General features: G+C 39.1%; 1 protein-coding gene across 3 annotated transcripts; it reads right to left on the reverse strand.

The window, feature by feature from the left end:
- Window positions 1-2,179: 2,179 nt before the first annotated feature.
- On the reverse strand, window positions 2,180-14,909 carry slc1a6 (solute carrier family 1 member 6). Of its 3 annotated transcripts, none has more exons than XM_037770106.1 (12): window positions 14,077-14,909; window positions 13,878-13,955; window positions 8,738-9,004; window positions 8,498-8,635; window positions 8,192-8,399; window positions 7,695-7,737; window positions 7,299-7,427; window positions 6,934-7,118; window positions 5,770-6,003; window positions 4,695-4,889; window positions 3,455-3,589; window positions 2,969-3,167 (listed from the first exon to the last, which is right to left on the reverse strand). In XM_037770106.1, the coding sequence occupies exons 3-12, from the start codon at window positions 8,958-8,960 to the stop codon at window positions 2,969-2,971; spliced, it is 1,689 nt and encodes a 562-aa protein (XP_037626034.1). In that variant the 5' UTR covers window positions 8,961-9,004; window positions 13,878-13,955; window positions 14,077-14,909. The 3 variants fall into 3 exon arrangements, with proteins under 3 accessions (XP_037626035.1, XP_037626034.1, XP_037626032.1); XM_037770104.1 differs by having other exon boundaries at window positions 13,878-13,958; XM_037770107.1 differs by lacking the exons at window positions 13,878-13,955; window positions 14,077-14,909 and having other exon boundaries at window positions 2,180-3,167; window positions 8,738-8,960.
- Window positions 14,910-21,590: the final 6,681 nt, after the last annotated feature.

Raw genomic sequence — 21,590 nt, forward strand, 5'->3', positions numbered from 1 at the left:
CCAGAAGTGACACGAGAGGGTGGAGCCAAGTACAACCACACGCTGAATAAGACATTTTTAGGCGACCAAAAATTGTACAATTAACTTTCATGAACTGAAAACACACTGTGAAAGGGTTAAAGTTGTAAGACGAAAACACAGACAATTCCCAGACCCAGAATCAATCACAAGGTAGCCACGCCCTAAAGCGTACCCTGCTTTATGGTCTATTTGACTCCAAATGGGATCATAATTTACTAAATGAACATCATGCTGTATTGAAGAAGACTTTAAACTAGCGATTGAGACCATAAACTCATGTTTACAATGTTTACTGAGGTAATAAATCAAGTGAGAAGTAGGGTCATTTTCTCATAGACTTCTATACAATCAGACTTCTTTTTGCAACCAGAGGAGTCGCCTCCTGCTGGTTATTAGAAATAATGCAAGTTTAAGGCACTTCAGCATTGGCTTCACTTTTCAGACCTGGAGGTTGCCCACTGTTAGGAACCAACAAGTTAGAAATGGGGAGTTTAAACTTTGTTTACTTAAAGTAAATAAATTGATTATTATCTATGTTTATTTTGTGGATATTCATCAGTGAGTGAGATCTGAGTCAGTTTCAAAATAACAGGTTTGCAATGCAAGGCATTCGAATGACAGAAGAACGTTTTGACATTCAATTATTGTCAATTATTGTGTAATATTATTAGAAACCTCTTTATCATATTCAATTTGACCCATGTGTGTCTCTAAGGAGAACAACTTCTGGACAGGAGAATATCCTCCACCAGGGGTAGCCACAAACACAATAATGAGAATCACAGTTCAGTTCCTGAGCCATTTATTTGTCACATTTTTTCATAAGCTGTCCATCAAAATGTTTTTTTACAGAAATAACATCAAGCCTCAAAACTAAAGTCAAACCTCTTAATGAGCATTAAAGTGACACAAAGTCAGAAGAACCTTAAATGGTATATAACTTTCACTACAATTTCCTCTAAAACAATCAACACCAAAAAGCATAAAGCAACTGTACAATCAATTCAAGGCATTCACAAACTTTCTTCACAGTACCTTTTCACAAAACAATAAAATAAATCAATTATTAGCTTGCAATATATCAATCCAGTTTCAAAATTGAACAAAATTAAATGTTGATAGTATGACTTCTAAAGCAGAAAAAAACAGACAGGCAGGTGTAATGGTACACTACCCAGCAACAAAAAGTCCTCTAATCTTGAAACTTTATACTTTATAAATCAGTAATCTAAAAAAAAAAAAAGGATCTAATGGAAAATGGAAAAATAACTTTTACCTAAGAAAAAAAAGAAATTGATCACCTTCTTGTTTTACATTTCCTTCTACTAGGGTAATTGTATAGTTGCTTGAAAAAAAAAAAGAGTACAACTGCAGATATTCCTGTGAAATCATTGTGTAGCCGTACAGTCCTTTACCAATAATTTAAAAGCAATAGCACCAAAAAAAATACAGGAAATACACACTGATATAATATTTATAAGAAAGCACTGAGTGAAAAACATTCAAGTTACTTGAAACATATCAACTTCAAAATAATAGGTAGCAAATATTCTCCCTCACATCATCCCCCAGTGTTTAACAGTCAAGTACATTAAACATTTCACAATTAAATTGTGCAAGCAAACTTAAATAACATAAAAAAAATATTTTAAACAATTCTAAGACGGATGTATTTACATCCTGCTGATATGCTCCATTGAGTGTTTCTGTGTGTAGCACGGTAGAAGCTCCATAACTAAGTCCTATTAGAGGTAGTCGTAATGAGAATAACAAAGTGTTTAAAAAAGAAATTATATGTATTTAAAGGGATAGTTTGGGTGTTTTGAAGTGGTGTTGTATGAAGCACTTATCCATAGTAGGTCGGCACGCCCCCAGCATCGAGAAACAGACAGGAGCACCGACACTGGAGCAAAACAATGTACTGCTGTGGACGGGGATGGCAGAAAAAACTATTTTTGCCACCTAAAAGAAAGGCTCACCTAAAAAAATTGATATCCGTCTAAGTGTACGCTATATTTTCAGTTTGACGGCGAACTGAACTGAAAGTGAAACGTATCTATCCTGTTATCCTGCTGGCTTTGGAGAGAGCATAGATAGGTTTCAGTTTCAGTTCAGTTCCCCTTGTCTGACGGCAAGATAAAGCGGTGAAAGTATTCTAAATATAGTGTACACTTAAAGGTCTAGCCTTTCTTTTAGGAGGCTACAATAAGTTTTTCTGCCCCCCCCCCCCACCCTACTACAGCACTGTATTACTTTGCTTTCCAGTGTCGGCACTCCTGTCTGTGTCTCCAAGATGGTGGCACGCCGACCGTCAACTACTGTAAGTAATACACCTATAATGGATAAGTACCTCATACAACCCCACTTCAAAACACCTGAACCATCCCTTTAAGTGTTAAGTCATGCAGAACAGAAAGTATGCAGATTTACATATTCACAAGAGTGGAAAATCAGCTGGTTATGTTGTGTTTCTCTACAGTAATACTGTGTATTCTAACACTGATGCTGGTAAGGAGTTTATGCTGCTTTGATTGAATGGATCATAAAATATACACATCTTTGATAACATGATGAAGCTGAAGACTTTTTAAAAAATTACTTTCAACTGTCTTTGACATACTGAACAGTTAAAAATACCCCTAAATAACTGGCACTCCAGGCAAAACAATGTGTTTGTAGGTATTGAATGAGTAACCGTTCCTAAACAGCATGTTTATTTATTTCCTGTCATCAAGAAACCCCCAGGACGGGCTTTGGGTTTCCTTGTTTCCCAGAGAACTTTTTGTATTTGAAGGGTGAGTTTTCATTTGCAACTGCAAAAATGGTCTTCGAACCCCAAAACACTGGCTGAGTTGACCATGAACTATTATTTTCTAAGACTTTCCCTGCACCACTGCGAGCCAACCTTCTAGCTAAAATGCTTTTGGCACATGAAGCCCTCTTGTCTTCACATTGTGGTCTCACTGTTGCGGTGGTTGTGTGTATCGTTTTCCTGACAGATAAGCTGGTAGGGCTTCTCATTCTCCTCGATTACAGAGTTGCGCACCTCAGCATCCTGACTCTGCAGCTCGTCGCGGGAAAGGTGCTCCACGATACCCGCCCCGAGGGAGTCACCCAGCACGTTGGTGGTGGTCCGCAAGCGGTCCCTGGGGAGAGAGAGAGAATCGGATAAGAGACAAAAACATAAGAGATGTACAGTAGAGATGTACAGACAGGGGAAATATTATTGTATATCTGCTATACAAATACAGCTGTATAAATGTGCCTCTAAACGCAGGCTTTCTAATCTGTCACTCTGCATTATGCATCAGTAACCTTTGTAGTGGTGGGACCTCTGGGCTCTCTGAAGCTCCACAATGACATTTAGTCTGGCAGACCTACAGAACAGCACACAGACCAATCCCCATCAAGCTGACATTTAGTGGGAACTCACAAGAACCAATCCACGGCGATGATCAGTGTTATGTCCTCTGTGGGCAGTCCCACCGATGTCAATACGATCACCATGGTAACCAGGCCAGCCTGAGGGATGCCTGCTGCTCCGATGCTGGCAGCCGTTGCCGTGATACTGAGTGGGCGGTGGGAGGGATGGAGAGGAGAGTGAAGACATTTAATAAAAAGGGACACAAACAATCAGCACATGTGCAATCCTGGTGGGAGTAGTAGAGGGACAAAAGCATGAGGTATTATAGAATTATGTAAATTTATCCACAGCACAAGCTGATCACACAGCTATTTCTAAAAACTGCAGAAAGTTGTGCACATATTGTCAAGATAATTTTAGCTCTATTTTAGACTCTATATAAGAATATGTATATCCTGAAATTCACACACTAGAATACTCTGTTAATGAAAGGCTGACCAGGTGAATCGTGGAGTAAATAAACTATGACCACATGTTGATCCTCTTCTGAAGTGAGGTGGTAATAAATATGAAGCAGAGAATTCATGTGGAGGCACATTTCTGTATGCAAACTGTGCAGTAAGACCTAACTGAGAAAGGTGTTGCTATTAATCATTAGACTGCAGCCAGGATTTGTGTTAACATGAGTTAATACTTCTATATCCCCTTTAAAAACAATAAGTTACAACATGTTTTAGAATAATAAAACTAAGTAAAAAAAGATCATTAAATGATACAGAGAAAATAGAGAGGCAAAACACAATACACCTGCAGTATACCACAAGAAGGCCTTAAAATACTATTCCACTGGTTTAGCACATCTATAACTCGCCAGAATTGGCAGTTTAAAAAAAGGATAAAAATCGATGCAGCCGAACCAGAGATATTGCCTTATTTATGCCATGTATTCTCCTTCCTTGTCAAAACCATAGACTGTATATAAAGATGGAAGACATGACGGCTCCCTAAAAGTGAAGCCAAAACATTTTGATCGCCCCCTGGTGGCTGGCTGCGTTATAGGTCATAAAGCCTGCCTCCTACATGTTAGCAGATGGGAAGTAAGTACACTTCAAATACATTTTATACCTATGCTAGACCTGATTCTGTACAGCTCCACATGTGAGTTTGTCACCATGAAACTAGTTTTTTCTACTTCAGTCATCCCAGACAAAAAGATGTTGGAATGAGAAGGATGACATATGGGACCCCATTCCTCCAGCATCTACAGTATTTGTGTCTATGGTGTAAACCAAAACTAGCGTAGGGTTACCTGATGGTGAGAATCTGCCCAAAGTTTAGGTCCATGTCATTGACTTGGGCAATAAAGATGGCTGCCACGGCCTCGTAGAGGGCGGTGCCGTCCATGTTGATGGTTGCCCCCACAGGGAGGATGAAACGTGTCACTCGTTTATCCACGCGGTTGTTCTCCTCCAGGCAGCGGAAAGTGATGGGCAAGGTGGCGGAGCTGCAGTATGCAGGGAGAGAGAGATGTAGAGTCACGATGTAAGTAAGGGATGAACAGCAAGCCGGTCATTATTTTACAACAATGACCTTTTCGCTGTACATTATCCCACTTATTACACGGCTACTTACTAAAGAAATCAATAATTTGACACAAAAACGGTCCGCCAGAGGCCAACAGTCTGTTATACACAGCAGCGGTCTGCTACAAAGAAATAACAGAACGCCCTGATTGACCAATTAGAATCGAGCAATCAACAAAGCCGTCTAATAAAACAATATAATATAATACACAGTATTCCCTATCAATTTCTATCACATATCGTATCATATCGCATCACATTGCCTCCCATCGTACCGTACCGTACCGTACTGTATCGTATCGTATCGTACTGTATCGTATCATTTCGTATTGCGTCGCACCGTAACGTATCATGGAAATGTTACTGACATTTGGTTCCTGTCTACAGGTAATAAGACAAATTTATTTTTGTATATCGTACCATATCGCATCCCATCATACCGTACCGTACCGTACCGTACCGTACCGTATTGTACCATACTGTATTGTATTGTACCGTATCGTATCGTACGGTATTATACCGTATCGTATTGTGGCAATGTTACTGTCATTTAGGTCCTGTCTACAGATAATAAGACAAGTTTCTTATTGTATATCGTATCATATCATATCGTATCATATCATATTTTATCATATCATATCATATCGTATCGTATCGCATTGTACTGTACCGTACCATACCGTACCGAATGTACATCTCAAATCAATGACACATACAACATACCCTTAAACACACTGGATGGGACACAGACATTAAGGTCATGGACACCAGTATCGGAGCAGGACAGAGGATGAAATTCACCTAGATGAGGTTCCCAGAGCAGTGATGAGCGCCTGCAGCAGGCCACCGATGAAGATGTAGGGATTCTTCCTGGTCACCAGGAAGTAGAGCAGCGGCAGGACAAAGAGGCCGTGGATGAGGAGACCCACAATGACCGACATGGTGTACATCCCCAGCTGGCCGCCCACCTCTGCCACATTCTTCATCTCCACAATCTTTCCCGCAATCAGGAACAGGATGCCGACAGGAGCATACCTGAGAGGTGAGGTGATTGTATAAGAGGAAGAAAGACAGACAGACACTTATGTTAAAGCAGTGGTTCTCAACCAGGGGTCCGAGGACCCTTAGGGGTCCTTGAGGAAGTTCCAGGTGGTACCCAGGAAAATTGGGAATAACTTATTTAACTATTTAATTCAGTATAAAAGAGAGCCCAATGTGAGTAAGAGACATAAGAGTGACTACTCTGATCATATGTTTCACTTCCTCCGTGGTTATCTCCTCAACTGTGGTTGACAACTAAATAATTCTGTTTTTAATCATATCTAACAACCAAAATCTTTTCAGATGTAGGTCCTGTGAAGTGAAATTTTATGAAATGGGGGTCCGTGAGCTAATGTGTATCGATTTAGGGGTCCATGATATGAAAAAGGTTGAGAACCACTGTGTTAAGCAACTAAAGTGAGTTTCTGTAACCAACTTAAGCCTTAAGAACAAGAGCTACTTAACTGCTCTATTAATTTCTGTGAATCTACAGCTTACAACTTTAGGAATTGTTACACACAATCTTCAGTAAAAATAAGCATTCACTACTCTTTGGATTTTAGTCTGAAGCCCCCAAAAACAACCAGTTTCCCCCTTTTATTTTCCCTGAAGTAGCTTTAAGTGGAAAACAATCGATTTTAAGTTCACTCTGTCGGACAGTATCATCTATCAGCTCGTTCAAACTCTTCGTTGAATCTACAGTATATAATGTTTGAAAGTTAAATAAAAGTTAATAGGGTTTGAAAATGATTGATACACCAGCGATTCAGTGGGGTTTTAAGAAAGTAATCAGGTCATGCCAAGTCAAACTTTACCAATATAGCACACTTTATAAACAGAGAATCACATTGTGTCTTAAAAACGAGGAATTGAAACTGCATGGAAACCCAAATCACGAGCTTCTGGTGGTGCGGTTTCACTGACCAGATGATGATGGACACCAGCCTCATGATGGCTTCATTGAGGCAGTCAAAGAAGTCCCTGAGGGACTGGCCCTGCTGCTTCATGTTGCCAACGACCAGACCGAAGCACATGGAGAAAACCACCAAACCCAGAGCGTTCACTCCATTAGAGGAACCGGACACTGGCACAGTCTCCTCCACTGTCTCCTGTCAGAGAAAATATGGATATGATTCCTGCTGAGGTTCTTGACACAAAATGTGAAACGTAGTAAAAAGGAAAAGGCAAACCGTCACTGGATTAATGGAGCACCAGTGAGTGGATAACGACAGTTTTGAACTATTTTTATCCCCATTAAGAACTGTGTCATGTCTGCCACCGCCACCCACCTGTATGGTGTGCAGCACCCTGCTGAGGTTCATGCTCAGGTTAGACTCCGTCACGTTGAGGGAGTCGGTGAGGTTCAGGGTCACCGTCACGTTCCTTGTGCGCAAAGTCTTCTTGTACACAGTTTTATACTGCGAGAGAGCATGGAAATTATACAAAAAAATGAAAACTTGAATAATTATTTTTGGGTGTTTAAGTTTCTGACAGTGAAATATGAAGCAATAAATGTGATTTCACAGTGAAGTAATGATTTTTTTTGTCTTTTATGTATTCTCTTTGTGGTTGGTTGAGATGGATAATGGGAGTTGTGTTATAATATGACATGTATGTTTACTGTTTCTAAAAATTTAAATGAAAAATGTCATATGAAGTAATATTAAATGACGGATGGGCCTCACCTGCTTGAAGCACGCCTCTACCAGATTGGGAGGAAACATGTTCCTGAAATAAAAGAGGATAAATTATTATATTTGTGCCCATGTTTCTATAAAACAACACTACATGACACACAACAGGTTGTAAATATTGTAATATTGCAATATGTTACTCAATAATCATGTGATAATCTCGGGTGAATGGATGTGTGCATTTCCACACTCACTGTTCCTACTTTTTTATGTCTGAATGTCGTCATAACTATATATAAAGCCTTTGAAGGGATACTTCCACAATTTGGAAAATACACTTATTAACTTTCTTGCCGAGAGTTAGATGAGAAGATTGATACCACTTTCCCATCTGAGAGTGGTATTGATCTTCTCATCTGACTCTTGGCATTTTCAAATTATCACTTTAAATGTGAAAGATGTAAAATTGTGACTCAAAACAGTTGATGCAGTAACAACACCAGTGTGCGCCTTCATGTTTAAGGTAAGTAAAGTTTCTAAACTGTTACCTGATGAGATCCAGGAAAGCATCAGCAGCCTGAACTGGCTCTATGTTTCCACTGTTGACCACAGGACTGTCCCTGCTGCCTTTCCCCGGCTGGATGATCATCACGGTGACAATGCCGATGAACACGGCGATCAGGGTGGTCACCATGTAGTAGACTACTGCACGCACACCCATCTTACCTGACGCTTTGCTGTCCAAGGAGGAAATACCTGAGACAGACAGAGGAAATTCATTTGAGAATGTAAATCAGTTTGATGCAAGTTTAGATTTTGTCATCAATGTGTGTTTGTGTTTGTTAAAAGCCGACCTGTGACCAGACTGGAGACGATGAGAGGCAGCACCAGCATCTGCAGCATCCTCATTAGTAGCTCCCCTGGAAAGGCAAAGTACTTGATCTCCCTCAGGGACAGGTTGTGGGGGCGTAGAGCAAAGCCCAGGATTACACCTGAATTTGCACAAACACACAAATGTACAAAAAGTCAAACTAAGTCAAGTGACTGCAGAGAAATCAGAGTTATACCTCCACCTGGTTGTCCTCTTTACTCACCCAGAACCACGGCGGCAACGGTGAACAGAACAAACAGGTTCCTCTTGAGGAAACCTTTGACGCTGTCCCGACTGATGGAGCTCATCTTCTCCTTCATGCTGCTGGCTCTCCTCTCCATGGCCCTGCGTAGGCGTCTCCTCAGGTCTCCTCTCTCCGGAAGGGGGGGTTTGTCCGTGTCCTCGTTCAGGAAAAGGCTAGCACTGTTGGGGGGCTTCTCGTTCATAATCAACTCCAGCACCTGGTCCAGGAGGCAGGTCTCGTGGGAAACTAGACAGGGACGATGTAGGGGAGAAAAATAATCTGTCATATATCAAAATTGTTCTCATGTGCAATTATTGGCAGGGTTAGAGAATGCCTTAAGAATGTCCACACATATTTGATATTGTCCAACAGGCAGAAAGCATCCGCTCCCAAACCAAAAACAGATGATGGAAAATTGCTAAGTGTAAACAGGAGGGAGTCACATCAAATGAGCTGCTGTGGTGGACAGATTTAACCATTCTAATTCAAAACCAAGCCAAGCTGTGACACAATAATTAGAGCTACAGTGAAGCTGATGGTGTAAAACATGTTATTCTGCAGGTCACCGAGGATTCTCTAACGCAGTTGTCAATCACTGCTTGTGAATTCAGATCATTCTGTCAAACTAGGCAGCGCTGATCAAATATGAATCAATATTCTGTTACTGTCGCCATGTTGAGAACAAATGAGCCAACACCAAGCACCGCCCACCGGCCCGGAGCAAATTTTCTAATTTTACAGCTAAACAGTACACTACAAGATGTCTCTGAAAACATTTGAGGCCAGAAATAGGCATTACAGTAACAGAATATTGATTCATATTTATGTGAGTGCGCTGCAGGTTGAGCCTTGTCCCCCCCCCACCCCCCCAACATACACACACCCGGCCGAAGCTTCATATATTCTCTGTTTTATTACTACCGAAGCTCTGGAACCCAAAAAATGGTATTCAGGACAGTCCTAACATTACGGATTTTCGCCCACTTAGTTATTATATGTGGATTGAAAACGCAATTACATTTACACTTGTGTTCAATGTGATCACAGGTGGTTTGGCCCATCGAATAACAATCCATCCCCAATGCATTTTGGGTGCATTCACACCTGTACTTTCATGTGGTCGAGTTCGAAAGTGGGTGTGGTCCGAGCAAGGGCGCTGGAAGTACAGTAGGGGGTAGGAAGTGGGGAAGGAGCCTCCCCACTTCTCGCCCTGGCCCGATTTTGGCGTCACGGCTGGTGTGATCCCATCCCATCTCCCCCCTTTTTTTAACCTTTGTGTACCCTATAAGAGCACCTTCATCCCACTGATTTGAACTTCCGAGTACTCTGGATTTTTTCCCTTTTTTGAGTATATTAAATATATTTGGGATTTGGACCGTTCATTGGACAAGCAAGCAATATGAAGACCTGATGTGAAGACTTGGACCCTGAGTAATTGTGAATTGGGTATTTTTCACAATTTTTTAATAAGGAAAAAATAATTAGCTGCAGCTCTGAAATCACTAATACCAATATGTAAAAGGTCCGTTATAGACTGAGTCATTACTCAGAGATGAGAGAAATTTTATCAGTAACAACATAAACATCCCATTTCTCCATTTTAATTTCTACTGTAATGAAAATATATAATTAAAGTACTTGGTATATTAGTACCTAAGGGTCAGATGTAAAAGCACTTGTTCATGACGTCAGATTGTACAATACTTAATGGCAATTGTGTTAAGATTATGAATAAACACAATGAAAAATGAAAACTTATTAGAGTACAGTATATCAAAACAGAATATATAGAGAGAGAGAACATGTTCAACTTTAAATTACACTGCTGCATGACCTTGAATATAATCAAGCTACAAGTGTAGTTCTGGTTCCTTAACTATGCGACTAAAGCTGTATTAACTAACTTTTTTGTACTATAGTGAGAAAGTAAACATCATCTCTGTTTCTAAATCTTTACTGTGATCATTTTTCAATACGTTTAAATAGATAAGAGCTGTAACAACACTGTGAAAGTTCAAAAGCTTCTGCTTACCGTGTTTCCCTGTGAATGAGTAACACAAAGTAGTCTGTGTGTAGCACGTGGCTGTTGGTCTCACTACTCCTTCTTATCTATTGAGGCAGTTTAACTACGTTTCCTCTGAATCACACTGTGCAAACAGACCAGCGCCTAATAAAGAAACAATAGTAACACAGCCAGCCTCTTCATCTGCTTGTCCTTTACAACATAATCACTCTGAGCTCCCAACACCTTTATATTTTCATTCTTCCCCCACAGGGGATCTCCAAAGACCGTTTGCATCATTCTTTATTGATTTTCTTTTGTCCATTGTTCTAAGGTTTATCGTTACAGCCTACATACGACGTAAAAAGACCCATTGTTGAGGAGGTTGTAGGATGACCCCGGATAATCCTAACCCATTATTTAGCTCGGTGTCAGAATAATCAGCTCTCACAGCACTGTCCACACTTACTGCCTATGTGTGTGTGTGTGTGTGTGTGTGTGTGTGTGTGTGTGTGTGTGTGTGTGTGCGTGTGTGTGTGTGTGTGTGTGTGTGTGGAGGAAACATCTGATAAAATGTGAAATGCAGCCACAGTGGTTTACAACAAGTCTGAAGGACTCAAGAGAGTGCTGCTGCTGATCCTATTTCACCATCTCTGAGTGGAGTGCTGAATGGATGAAAAGGCAGATTAATTAAATCACACACTTCTTCACACTTCACTGAAATGGACTCACCACTTGTGACAACAAATTGTAATGTCGAGGTCAGTTTGACAAATGAACAGAAACACTGCCAGAATTTTCCATTTTAAATGCCATATCCTTATTTCATTCACAGACTGAGTAAAAGGCTGCAGTTTTAACCGTCTATTCACTGCATTGTTTTATTATGTTTGTCACTTAGTTTCATTTGTGCAGCTGTTTCGCCATCGCCATGCTAAAAATTCCAGTTTGAAGCCACCAACTCTGACTCAAACTGCCCCGCCCTGGTCCGGCTGTCTGACAACCCAAACATCCACCAATAAATGAGGACAAGAGCAGCGATAAACATTAAGCTAACATGAAGGAAATGAGGGTCAAGAACAGTAATGGAAACTATCAATAACCCTGAGATGGTTATACAGAAAACAACATATCAATCTAAAACTACAGCAGCACTAAACATTTAAAACTGAACTCAGTGTCATCAGTATTGCTGGTAGGTTGGCATGCAGCTTGTAAAGCAGAGAGCACATTTCACACCTCAACAGAAAGCCACTTCAGACTGCCATGTTAAAACATACTGGGACACAGAGACCTCATCTCGAGCTGTCACATACGCATTTCTAATACTGTAGTATCATCACTTTTGATTTATTTTATGCACATTTTCTCACTGATTTCTTCAAACAAGAATTGTTCCTTCAATAATCAGAGAGGGTCTATATGCATATGCTGCTATAAAGGAACGACAATATCAAAAATCTCTCAATATAACTGCTATTCTCCACTTAATTACACAAGATACAGAGGTAGAAGAAGAAGCTTCGAAGCTTTGCAAACTTGAATGAAGTGCTCGCTGGTTACTCACCACTCATGGTGTCAAACAGTCTCAGTTTGTAGACAGAGAGTCAGGACGGTGTGTGTGTGAGAGCGTCCGGAGCTGAGTGGTACAATAACAGGGCGTCTCACCGCTCTGCTCTCATAAGCAGACAGACATGAAAAGGCCTCTCATATGGCCTGACCTTCTCACACCTCCACACACACACACACACACACACATGCAAGCGCACATGGACACTGAACAGCCAACCTTTTGGAGTCCACGACAAGTCCATCAAAGTCAAATCCAGCCATCAAGTTTCCATTCTCTAATGCGACTCTGCACCTTCAGCAAAGTTTCTTTACATTACTGATCTACTTCCCTGAACTCTTTGCACATAACCCTGTCCATAAGACACCAAACAACATTTTGTACAACATGACATCATGATGTACACAAGAAGACATCCAGAGTACTACTCAGCTGTATAATTATTATAATTATGAATAGACGTAGGATTCAGCATTTTTGGAGCTTGACCCACACTAGGGACTAAAGGTTAATATTCACAACTATGTTTTCATTAGTGTAATATCAGCACAGCCTTCTCATCGCAAGTTCAGTCGCTTTTCTGGAGCTTTCGATCTCATGATGTCTTGTGAAGTGACGGGGCTCCGCAGCGAGTAACGTTATCATCTCCGACCAAAACTCCGGTGTCTCCCCTGTTCCCTCTGGCCGCGGTTGGGAGGCTGAGGCAGGAAAAGCCAACACTAGGATCAGCAGTGATTCATGGAGAGACCTTCATCTGGTCAGCTAACATTACTGCCAAGCAGGTGAAAAACAGAGTGATATTGTGGTTTTAGCTGACGTGCGTCGCCTCACTGTTTTGAGCGATGCTCGTTCATGTCTATTTAGAGCGAGCACAAGTGCGAGCCCAACGCTGACTTTCGTTGACTTAATGGCCACAGGTGTCGCTGTTAACAAGCATTTCTGATTCTTACAAACAGTTAGAATATATTAAGTGGTCGGAAGACTAGAAAAGTGCTATATAAATACAAGTCCATTTACCATTTAACAAGCTACCAGGATTTCAATAAGAGAAACGACAAACAATCAAACACATTGCTCAGGAAATGACCTCGCCTACTTAGTCGAGTACCAGTATAGCAGCTGTCCAATCAGACCTCAGTATGTAAATTACATGTAAATTTCACCAATGATAAACCCGCACCGCAACTTCACAGTTCATTGGAGGGACGAAGGAGATGATGTCTCATACACTATACTGCTTTGATTCTGACCGTTCATATTTAAATCTGCATCTCACGAGTCCCTCAACTTTATGGAAGTGCAACTCTAAATTGTTGGAATATCCCTTTAATTTGTAGTCAGTTGAGCTGTTTGATCTATCACAACCCAGTAAGCATCAAATTATCATAAATCCATGATAGATAGATAGATAGATAGATAGATAGATAGATAGATAGATGACAGCTTTTCTTACAAATGCATTTTTTTCTTTCTTGTGATCGTCTAACAACCTCTAATATCAACCACATGCTGCAAAATAAAGAAAAAGATAAAGTCTAAAAGGGTACCCTGTTTTCTGCCTTTGGTTTGTCAAGCCTTCATGAGGAGACAGATCTTCACCTGGATGTCCTCCCTCCCTGAAGACGCTGCTGCAAAAACACAGATTCAAACTTGACAATCTTCCACACAACTTTCAAACAGACTTATCTAGAAAGTGATCACTTATTATTATCTTACAAAAAAATTAACAGATCAAATCTTACACACCTCTCTGTGTGTCCAAGACGCTGCTCACACCGTCATGTGGATGCCTCTCTCCGTCTCTCTCTCTGTCTCTCTGTTTCTCCACCTCACAGCCGATAATAATAATGATGTTGCCCACACACACACTGTATCTCCTCTCATCAGCTTCACTGGTACAATTTCTCTACAGCTTTACTATGAAGTAAAGCTCATTGCTCGTCCATGCAGCCTGCCTGCGGCGGAGAGAGGAGCCTGGGAGGTCTGTCTGCGTGGGAGGAGGAGAGGTTAAGGATGCTCCAGGAGAGAGAAATAATACAGATGAACCACCTGCTGCTGCCTGTGTGAAATACTCTTAATAAACACACTGTTAATGGATTTTATAATTAGATAAATGTGAGAAAAGAAATAGCCACTTTATGAGAATTCATACAAAGATACCATCATCTATTCTGCTTATTAAACGGTGGTTGGTTCCTGAAGCAGCCTGCAGTATAAACACACAGTAGTACTCCTATACTGCTCTGGGGAACTGGTGTATTTGTAACCCTTTGACACCCAGCTGCCCAGCTTTCCACTCTACAACACCCACTCATCATGTTCACGTTCACAAAAGCTGCATTGATATGCATGAAGCCTACAAACTGAAAAAGCTGCACCATATGTGTGCTTTTTTTTTTTTTTTTTAACTAACACACATATTCAAACTGTCTATCATAAAGAGGAAATGATACATTGGAACTAGTGGTTTGCACGAACAGACAAAAAAAGACAGAAAAAAATAGTTTAATGTCATTATATAAACTCTAAAGTAAGTTTTTTTTTTTTTTTTGGTTGATACTTTGAAAAGGAAGTTCTGCAGACGTCCTCAAGCATTTTAAAGGGACAGTGTGTAGGATTTGGCGGCATCTAGTGGTGTGGTTGCAGATTGCAACCAACCTGATACCCCTCCGCTCACTCTTCCCTTTCTAAGGCTGCGGTAACGTGAGCCGTCGAGTGCAAAACTGTGGTAATGTTGGTCGCCTCCCTCAGAGGCCATCCTTACCATAATAACGCTACTTTCGGAGCAACGGAAGTCAGACGGCAGCTGGCGGTACCACAGTTTAGCACTCCGCGGCTCACGTTACCGTTCTGGGCTACTGTAGAAACATGGCGGAGCAACATGGCGGAGCAACATGAAGAGGACCCGCTCCCTATGTAGATATAAAGGGCTCATTCTAAGCCAACGAAAACACAACCATTCTTAGTTTCAGGTGATTATACACTAATGAAAACATAATCATGAATATTATATTAAATTTCTGCTAATAGATCCCCGGAAATGATACACACTGGCCCTTTAGGAATGTGACATTTGGAAATAAAAAGTAAATGAACATAACAAGCATACATATTTATTTTTCAGAGTATAATTGTACATTTGTATGACAAAAAAAATAAATCCTGACAATATCGTGCATCTTCTTGTTCCAAAGCTTCATAGCAGTTGAGATTGAAACACAACTCCACAAAGTCTATTCAGTAAGCCGTTCCTGATATTTCCATCATATCACAAACAACTTCCTCAGCAGGTTAAGTTGACCTTGTTAAATTCCAGTTGCCGAGGAAGATCATGTGATGAGATCAAAAGCTCCAGAACAGCGACTGAACTTGCGATGAGAATGCTGTGCAGATATAAGCCACGATGGACAAAAAGTCCTTAAAGGGGAACTACATCCATCGCAGTCAGTTCAGACTATATGGCGTACAAATGACACGCCAAAAGCAAGAAAGGCGTTCTTTTGACCCGGACAAGGAAACATGACCAATATTACTAATTACTTACAAAGCCCTGAGAGGCCTCGCCCCAAATTATTTAGCGGATCTATTATTGCCCTAGATCCCTTCCTGCACTCTGAGATCCTCAAACGCGTCATTCCTTGTAGTTCCAAGGTCCAGATTCATACACAAAGGTGATCGAGCCTTTGCAGTAGACTATGGAATGACCTGCCTGAGGAGATCAGGGCTGCAAACTCTGTCACGTCTTTTGAATCACTTTTAAAAACTCACTTTTTTAGAATTGCTTTTCTCTGATTTTATTTGTTTTATGACATTTTAGTTGTTTTACCATTTAGGTTTTTATGTGTTTAGTTATTGGCTTTTAGTACCTTTTGTTATCTCTGTTTTGAATGTGTTCTGTTTTTATTGTAAAGCACTTTGTAACTGTGATTTTGAAAGGTGACAAACAGGTCACAAATATTGACTGAACTTTCCTCGGCCATGGAAATAACATATTGGAATTCTTAATTTAGGTGGTGTTCCCTTTTAAAGTGCTAAAGAAGATTGGGTGATACAATCAAAAGCTTCAGAATAGCTACTAAATGGACGTTGTGTTGAGTTTAACTTCATTGTAGCTGTTTGATGCCTTCAATCGCAATATGATGAGTTTTTTTTTTTTACAGATACATGACATGGAAATATTTCAAATGTTCATTTCATTCCAAATTTAGCCAAACATATTTGGTATCTTTGGAAATTAATACTTCTGTGGCCTGAAAAATAACAGTATTGTACATATTAACAGAATGAAAACACACGTATAATAACCTCTGCATGCCCGTACACTCACTGCAAACACTCAGCGAGCCATTTATTGCACCTAACATGCAGTTGAATCCGAGGCTGTGGACTTCCCTCTGGTTCCAATCTGGTGTAGGACCAAAGTGATAGGAGCAGATTGCATCGCCATGGCAACACAATTACGCTGCCATAACGTGGGAGGCAAGGATCACGTATGATCCACGGTTAGATAGTGTAATTATTCACCCGCCTGCAGGGAGGAACATTTATCTCAGTGTTATCTTTTTTTTTGCATTCTTCTGGTATCAACTTTTTCGTTTAGTTTGATGTGATTTTGCAGTTGTGAGTTTATATAAATGATTCGATAAGTGTGTAAATTAACACATTACATATATTTAAATAGATTCAAGTCTGATTAATTTGCAACAAAATTATGAAGCGTATTTGCAAATGCTGATTAAATTATAGCACACAGTTCCTCCTGAAGTTGGGTGGTCATTGCTCCCACTTACCCATTAGTTACCTAGCAACATGCAATGTGTTCATGTTGTGGTATTGGTGAGCAACCACTTTATTGTCTCATATAATAAATAGTATGATGCCCAGGCAAGTGGAATGGAGCATGCTTCCCTCGGTTCCTGGAACAAAAATAACACACACACACACACACACACGGTTTGCTCATCAATTATTTCTCAAAGGGGGGATATTAGCTCAGCGTTGCCCTAAATCGACCCTCTGCCATGATGTGACACAGACCTGGTTTTATTTTAAGACTTTAAAAACATTACACAGCAAGTTCAGCTCAGCTATGTTCGGACCTCTGAAAACCCGAATAGTACATTACATTATACTGTATATCGCCTGCCATTATGAAGCTAATAACTAACTTTATCAGTACAATTACAAACCGCAGTTACCTTTATTAAATAAAAATATGTTGAGAAAGAAAATGAATGGCATTTGGTAACTCAGGATCTCATAGCCATGGACTAGGAAACTGGAAAAGTATTTAATTAGCTTGTTCTTTATGAGTGGTGGAAGCAACAAAAATTAACTGATAAAAAATGGAGGTGATGAAAATGCATGTGAATTGAAAAATGAAGACGTAATAATGGATGTAAATTGAAAAATGGAGTGGTAAATTATCAAGTAATTTGATTAATTTAAAGCCGATTTGACTAAAACAGTCATGATATGATTGAAATTAAAGAAAGTGGCCTCAGTGGGCGTGGATTTTAATTGCGATTTTGGGGCATAAGTAACAAAAATTGCGTGCTGTAAACAATAAATGTCAGTTGGGTGTTGTGAATTTACATATGTAAATTGATTGTAATGTACAATGTTGTAATATGTGATTTTATTTGTTCTTAAAATCCTAACCAGGGACAAGGTCTGGAAATTAGCTACAGCTAGAAGTCCTATATGCGTTGCACTTTAATTAAGTGTAACAATGCCTACATGTATTGTCCCTGTCAAATAAATAAATAAGTCAACAGTTTATTATCAGAGCAATGCTGTTTCAAATAAAATGTCAATCAAGTTTATCAGATCAATTGAAAATGTATCACTGTATTTTTCAATTCACAGACATTTTCATCACTTCCTTTTTTAATTTGTAAGTATTTTCATCACTTCCCCTTTTCTTCAATTATTTTTGTTGTTACTTCCACCCTTGAGGCCACATTCCTTAAATGATAAATGGCAATTTTGTTTTGTGAATGATGAATGTAAGATGGTGAAAATGATGAAACATGGCTGTTTTTGTCATATCAAGACTGTTTTAATCAAATTGGCTTTAAATGAATCAAATCACTTGATAATTTACCACTCCATTTCACATCCATTTTCATAACATCCATTTTTATCAATTCATTTTTGTTACTTCCACCCCTCGTTGTTCTTTCAGTTAGAACTGCTTAGGAGAGAATAAAAACGGAAAGAATAAGTGTTTCTAAAAGCCAAAATCAAACATTGAACATGAACATTGAAGCACATTAAAATCAAACTTTCTCACACTCATTTTTTAATAGAGTCACTGTCTGCGATTAGTTTTTCTAATTTTGCATCATCGTGAAATGTTTGTTTCCACGAGTCCTCAGTTCAAAGGCGAGTGATTGGTTCCAGGCTCACATATTTAAGAGATGAAAGTAGAGAAAGCTCTCTGTGTCAAAATGCCTTGGTAAACACAGAAAGGTCAGGGAATAGATTCCTTGCTTTGAAATGTCAGCTGATTACTGTATAACAGGCAACATGAAGCTATTTGAAGGGCCTGTAAGATTAAAAAAAAAAAAAAAAGGCTTTGCAGTGTGAAGAGGAGGGGGGTAAAAATAGACTCCGGGTCGTATGATATCGGTACTTTATCAATAAAAAGGTAGGGAGGCATATTTTGTTTTCAGTCATTTTTATATCTGAGAAACATTCATATAATAAACAGTATACAATCAAATGCAAAACTTTTGTGCTCTGCTGGAAGTTCAGTCTAAATCGGACGTACTTCATACAGGAAATACTGCAACTGATTTGTCTCTCATGTTGTACATCATTTCTCAAAATGTACCACTATTGAAATTCTGTAAAGCACTGGTTCCCAACATAGAGGTCGGGATGATAAAAGAAAGATGAAAAAAAAAAGTATTTCTGTTAAAGGGGACCTATTATGCTTTTGTGCTTTTCCCCTTTCCCTTTTTCCCTTTAGTGTGTTATATAGTTTTTTGTGTATGTAAAATGTCTGCAAAGTTATAAAGCCCAAAGTCCACGGCAAAGGGAGTTACTCTCCCCCACAGAAACACTGCTCCTGAACTGCCTGAAACACCTTGCTTGAAGTCCCGCCTTTTCTTCCTTAACGTGGTGATGTCACCAAGTAACACATTTGCATAATACCTCAAACAAAGCTAGTCAGAGCGGAGCTGGAGCGGAGTCCGAAGAGTTTGGTTTAGTTGACCAATCGGAGCAGACTGGGCTGAGCATTATTTTTTTTGCATTAAAGCATGAAAATATGTTCTAGAAGAAACCCAAAATACAAGTATGAACCTGAAAATAAGCATAATAGGTCCTCTTTAAACAAAATTGCAGCTTTTTCTCAAATTTTTGATTTTTTCCTGCAAAATACTTTCACCTTGTTAGGCCTCTAAAAATCCTTTAAATTAAATGATCTGATGAGAAAAAAAATAGATTGAACTGTTCAAAATGTATGTTGATACTGAGGCAATAATTTGTGATGAGGGGTCACAAGCAGATATGGATTAAATTTAAGGGCTCACAAGCCAATAAGGTTGGGAACCAGTGCTGTAAAGTATTGAAATGTTTCATTCCAAAATGGTTTATTGTAAAAGTGCAATATTGAATCCACCAATTAATTATTTTGACTCGTTATAATACATTGAGATATATTTTTCGGCAGACTGTACCTTTAACATTAATTTATTGTCATCAGCATAATGTCAAACCTATTCCATTTTACCAGTTTATTTTTTACAGTGGATACTTCATTTTGGAATGAAAAATTAAATGACACACTTGATTATTAGATACGGCTATTAATATTATACAAATCAAATGGTTGTATTAAACAAATACAAAATATATTATTAGCATAACAAAAAAGAGCCAATAAGATCACCCAGGATATAAGAATAGTATTGTAATTTTCTCCTTTTTTCAGTACTGTAACATTTCAAAGCCAAAATATTGTTTATGATTAGTATTAAATCACTCATCGGCAATATTAATGCAGTACGAACTGTATAAGAGGCAGTAAATCATTGTTGTGTTGCAGAAAATGGAAAACAATTCATTAAACTTAGTGGTATGATTTAAGGCTACTGTGCACATTCCCAGTTATCAAACAACATTCACTCCTGCTTGGTTCAGGTTTACAGTTTCGACTTGGACTTTTGGTCACTGACGATAAACAACTGAATGTAGCCGATTCCAGTGTGAAACTAGAAGGTTTGCTTTTATCAAAACAGAAAATTAATAGCTTTCCCTTGCTCAACCCGATAAAGCTGAAATACTTGAGAGTGAATATATTGAAAATGATTGGAGAAAAGTTATCCAAAAGTAGGTCCAGCTTGTGGAATGTTGTTTGTATGAGGCATAATTAGTGTAACTAAGAAGAAAATATGCATTTTGAACTGTGTTGTTACTTTAACGGACACAGAAAGAGAGAATATGTTACTTTCCCACACATGTGATAGACTTAAAAGGCAAGATAAATAGAACAGAAAGAATAATAAATGAAAAGACACCAGTATACATTAAATCATTGTGCATACAGGTATGTGGTTTGTTATACAGACTTTGTACAGAATACTGTACCATTATTACAAGAAAAAGAAAATTATTACAAACACTGCTTTACATATTGATCACTTTACAGTGCCTTGGCTTTTACTTTGGCATTTGATGCTGTAATCTTGACAGGAATGACAGCAAAACATTTTGTTTTTATTTAAATTACATGAAACACTGATCATTAAAGGGGAACACCACCTAAATTAAGAATTCCAACATGTTATCTCCATGGCCGAGGAAAGTTCAACCAATATTTGTGAACATGAGCTGCTCTCTCTCAAAGCCAGAAACCAGAGAAGTAAGTCTCCAACTTGTGATGTCATAGGGTATAAAGTCTGGAGCTGCTCCATAGACGATGAACGGGAGACTGTTTTTATGAAACCAAAGAATGTTTGTTTTCTTTTTTATACCCAAATGAGCTTTATTCTATAGTGTTGTCAGTTGTGAAACAGGAAATGTTCCCATATACTCAGATCATTCCCCTGGGTGCTCTCAGTGTCATCTAGAACATCTTTACAAATGCATCGTCTATGGAGCAGCTCCACACTTCCCTATGACGTCAGAAGTTTGAGTTTTAGCACTGTAGTTTTTGTATTTGGGAGAAAGTTGCTCATGATAAATAATATTTTTTGGACTGCCTTAGACTATAGGAATAACATGTATGAATTTTAAAAATGGCTGTAGTT

The sequence above is a fragment of the Sebastes umbrosus genome, chromosome 5 (assembly GCF_015220745.1).
Source record: "Sebastes umbrosus isolate fSebUmb1 chromosome 5, fSebUmb1.pri, whole genome shotgun sequence".
NCBI classification, from domain to species: domain Eukaryota; kingdom Metazoa; phylum Chordata; class Actinopteri; order Perciformes; family Sebastidae; genus Sebastes; species Sebastes umbrosus.